We start from the raw sequence: 4,619 nt of genomic DNA on the forward strand, positions 1-4,619 counted from the left end.
TAAAGGAGTGTAGTAGAATGGTAGAGGAGTTAAACATTGAATTGTATTTTATTACACGATATGCCAACATGGCCGCTCACTGTTTAGCGAGGGAGTCATTGTTATTTCCAGGTCGTAAGTTTGATAGGAGGTCTGTTCTTGTCGTTTTGGAGTCATGTTTGTTAGCCGATTTGTTTGAGTAATGCAATTTGCTTCCGTCAAAAAAAAAAAATATTTCATATTTTTATGAACTTCGGGTGACCTAACTCATATCTACTCTCTTTTTTTACTATTTGAAATTTCAGAATATCATTTGTTTGAGATCTGTTTTTTATAACAATTACATGAAAAATCTTTAAAACTCTTAATCATCAAGCTTAGAAAACTAATGATAAAAATTAAAATTCTATGAAGAGACGATATTATAACATATTGTGTCAAAGTAATAATCTTCTAATATTTTAAATTAACAATAAAAATCTAAGACATTGAAGTACTATATAATTGATATGAAAATTAAAAGGATAAACCACATCAAAAGTGTCAGAATTTTTTGAGTACAGTCATAAGGTTAGTAGTTCAACTGATACTTTTATAATAAAATAAGGTATGAGTCTTTTTACATACAACATATGTTATAATTTCTATTTATACAAAGTGTGTGCGACATATGCTAAAAAACAGATGATCTGTCTATCATGCATCACTTAACTGTGACGCCAAATCTATACCCTAACGAATTTGAATATAGAAAAATAAGTTCAAATGTAGTTTTTGATCCATAATTTTTTTAACAATATAGTACTTATTATTATTACTAATGCTATTAGGTTGCAGATATTACATTTTCACATGTACTTATTTTGTCAAAAAATAAAATATTATTTACGCTCGAAACTGACACATGACTATCATTTAAAACACTAACATAAACTAGAAGGCTCGTGTTTGCACAAGCTTTTTTATGATAGTATTTTGTACGTGGAAGGACAATCTTCGATCTCCCATGTCAACTTATACTTTACCCATGATTTAATAATTTAATAAAAAGAAAACAAATTTTAAATAAAAACTAAAAACCCGTTTCAAAATAACTATTTATAACTTAATGAATCACTAATTTATATTGCATTAATCACTGTTTTATATAGTAAAATCCGCAACTTCTATTTTTCATGATTGAGAAAATCTACTTATCTTAACTATTAATTGTCGATTATTAATGATCAATTATGGTAATGAGAGGTCCATGATGATAGTAGGTGAGGGAAGGAGGCGTGTGATGGTGGTAAGTAGTCGCTACTTGTGGTAAGTTATGGTGGCAAACGACGATGGCTATTAGTGATGATCGCCGGTGGTGCCCTGCTATAAAAAGTGTTGGTACTGATGTTAGGTTACGGGTGAAGATGATGATTATATACGTTGTATAAATGTGTGGGTATATATTTATATTCGTCAAATATGCTATATATAAATTAGTGATATGTAATGTGCAAATCAGTGATTTTTGCAATTAAATATAGTGATAACAAACCGACTAGAAACTGGTTTCTAGTTTTTAGGATAATTTGGTTTGTATTGGAGTAAGACTCTTTATTTATATAACAATAAAAGAAAACCTGAAAAACATGCCTGTCTTGAACATTTCAGGATAAAAAAAAATTGGCCCCATAATAATTTTTTTTTATCATTGAGAATGAAGTTAATAGCTATGGATATTAATTCAAGCAATAAAAATAGTATTGAATATGATACATACACCTAGATAACATGTTCTCCACTCCATAAAGAAGGCGCAAGTCTGAGAGCTTAAAAATTTGGAGACCCTGTTCAGTGACCTGTCTACACTCCGTTATAGCCGGACTGCTGAATATGTATGTAATCATAACTATTTACAAATGTCAAAAGTGAACTTTAATGATTAATCTTTGTTAGACGCCAATGTTAACATAATATCGTGAGCATCATACATATAAATAGCAATAGTTATTAAGATATAAATATATCACGTGTAGTCCCAATACAAGGGCCGTTTCAATTATGTCTACGTAATCAAAGAGTGAATAATTATTATATAATCCGTATATCTTAAAATATGTGTCTGCTTTGATTTTTTTCACGTAATTTAAGATTAAAAAAAAATTATATTTATATATATTGTTTTTAATTTTTTTTTCTGAATTAAAATTTAACATCTATATTTTTATTTAAAAAAAAGAAAATTTGGAAAATATTGGGTAGAAGTATGTTTTTCTTGCGCCTTAAATTACGTGCAGAAAGTCAAAACGACACTAATTTTGGGATGAAGGGAGTATTTAAAATATAATTATAATTATATTTATATTAGAAAAATAGCAAAAACTATATAAAAAAAGGTAGACTGACACTAATTTATAACAACAGGAGTATTATATATACCAGCATACTATGGTGCTTCTGTATACAATAATTGTGTACTCCCTCCGTCCCCCTCAATTGTTTACATTGGAGGGGGACACGGAGACGAAGACAATGTATGAAAAATGAGTAAAGTTGGATGAAAAGTGGGTAAAGTGGTGGGACCTACCAATATTTAATAATAGATTTGAGATAGTGGAGGAAAGTAGTGGGTGTAATAGTAGTTTTTATTGTTAAATATGAGATAGTAGGGGAAGATAGTGGGTGTAATGATGAGAAAAACTTACTATTTATAGTAATGTAAAGAAATGAGAGGGACATACCAATATAGTAACTGTAAAGAAATGAGAGGAACAGTTTGAGTAATTGATATAAAATAATAATTAGGTACTTATTGAGTAGTGATTAGCATTGGCCAGGATCTCCACGGATCTTCCTATCCATTCCTTTATCTAAAGAAGAGTCTGACAGTGGGTTCAATTTTCTACTTAACCTAACACACAAATATTAATTATCATTTTTTCCTAAAAGCTAAAGTTTAGAAATGACTAATGCACTTGCTTTTCCGCTTTTTCAACTGGACCTTGGGATCCCCCTAATTTGATAGAATAAATCCTGATCCGTAGCAATACCAATATATGGTATTGTTATCGTTGTTCGGTTCTTACTCATATCGAGAAATTATACTAAAACAAAATTACATTTATAAGCTTACTAGTTTCAAATTTTTCCGTAATCTCGGTTCCAAACTTAGTTTAAACTCTATACAAGCCTGGAGAATTAACATATAACAACGTATTATTGACTAACAAATAGACGACAAAATAATCTATATCTCAAATCCAAATAGTATGTAAAACCATGGGACATTGCCACCAAAAATATTATTCTTTTTAGACAGTGGGGATTCGGCATGACCAATTAATAATACCACTGTACAAGACTTATTGTACAAGCCCTAGAATTTCAAAAAAGTAAAACCGAAAGATAAAAACATTATTTGTTGGTTGGATAATCAGGGTCCATCGCTCGTATATAAGTATTCGTGTAAAGTTAATAATTCGTTCTATTCTAATATAAAATCATTAAAGTTTGTCTCCACAATGCCTATTTTAACGTTATCGCATGCCTGGAGTGCGCATATATGTAGGCCTTTCGTTCTCGAATCTCAGTACTTCCAAAAAATCATTTCACTTAATTCCAAATCACTGTATCACTACAAGAAACAGAGTCAAAATCGACCACGATGGAAGTAGAGGAATGTTCATCAATTGTGGCCACGAAGATGTCGAGCACAATGAGCATCGTTTTGTGCATGCTGAAGAAAGGCTTTTCGAGAAGCAAGCTCAAAATATTCGATTTGCATACCAAGATGAAACATGAAAAGCATGCAAGCACCTCTATGAGCAGTGTACTCCTGCACCACCACTACGCGGCCTCCTCCATCTGTCGCTCCACCGACGTTGCCATGTCATTCGTGTCGCCCCGAAAAGACTACGAGTTCAGCTGCAGTAACACGCCCTTGATTCGACGGCGAAAACGGTACTATCAGTACCGTCACAGCTATAACCATCCGAAAGTGTTTGTTGATGATTTAAGGTGGAGTGAGTATGAGAGTGTGGAAGCATCGCCAGCGTTTAGTTTGCCGGGGTTTGGAAGGAGTCCGGTGAGAGTGAGGCAGCTGAGGGTTTCGGATTCGCCGTTTTCGATCAAGGATGCTGAGGAGAATACGGAGCAACTGGACAGGGCTGCGGAAGATTTCATCAGGAAGTTCTACGAGGAGTTGGAGAAACAGAGGAGGATGGCACCACCGGCTACTTACTATAGGAGGGCTCAATGATTGTGCCACAAGTGTTAACATTGTATAGGTTTCATTATCTTTTTCAGCTATGGTATCATGCATCTGTGTTTTTGAACTTGTGACCATAGTTTTATTTTGTAAATAAATAACGATGGATTAAGTTGGTTCTTCTGCTAAGTTTTACAAGTTCATCTTTGATTTTCTTTTGCAGCAAAATAAAATCTAACTGGTTGTGTATCGGTCAATTGAGAGTTCACATTACTGATAGAATCGACTGACTTTAACTTGATCAAAAAACACTACACCAATTCTGGCCAATAACGACGGATATCTTACGACGGAAAAGGCGGAGCGCAAAACTTACGACGGAACACAAACATTCGTCATATTTTTCTCGTCAATACTTACGACGTACCAACCTTCCGTCGTATGTTTGGCTAGA

General features: G+C 33.0%; 1 protein-coding gene across 1 annotated transcript; it reads left to right on the forward strand.

Annotated features, from left to right (window-relative positions):
* The first annotated feature begins 3,622 nt into the window (after positions 1-3,622).
* On the forward strand, positions 3,623-4,216 carry LOC108212436 (uncharacterized). The gene has a single exon (XM_017384163.1). It carries the CDS (start codon positions 3,623-3,625, stop codon positions 4,214-4,216), a length of 594 nt encoding a protein of 197 aa, XP_017239652.1.
* Positions 4,217-4,619: the final 403 nt, after the last annotated feature.

The sequence above is a fragment of the Daucus carota genome, chromosome 3 (genome assembly GCF_001625215.2).
Source record: "Daucus carota subsp. sativus chromosome 3, DH1 v3.0, whole genome shotgun sequence".
Taxonomy (NCBI): Eukaryota; Viridiplantae; Streptophyta; class Magnoliopsida; order Apiales; family Apiaceae; genus Daucus; species Daucus carota.

Excerpts from the sequence above, each read along its gene's own strand:
- LOC108212436 (XM_017384163.1), top strand. The coding sequence starts at position 3,623 with ATGGAAGTAGAGGAATGTTCATCAATTGTGGCCACGAAGATGTCGAGC.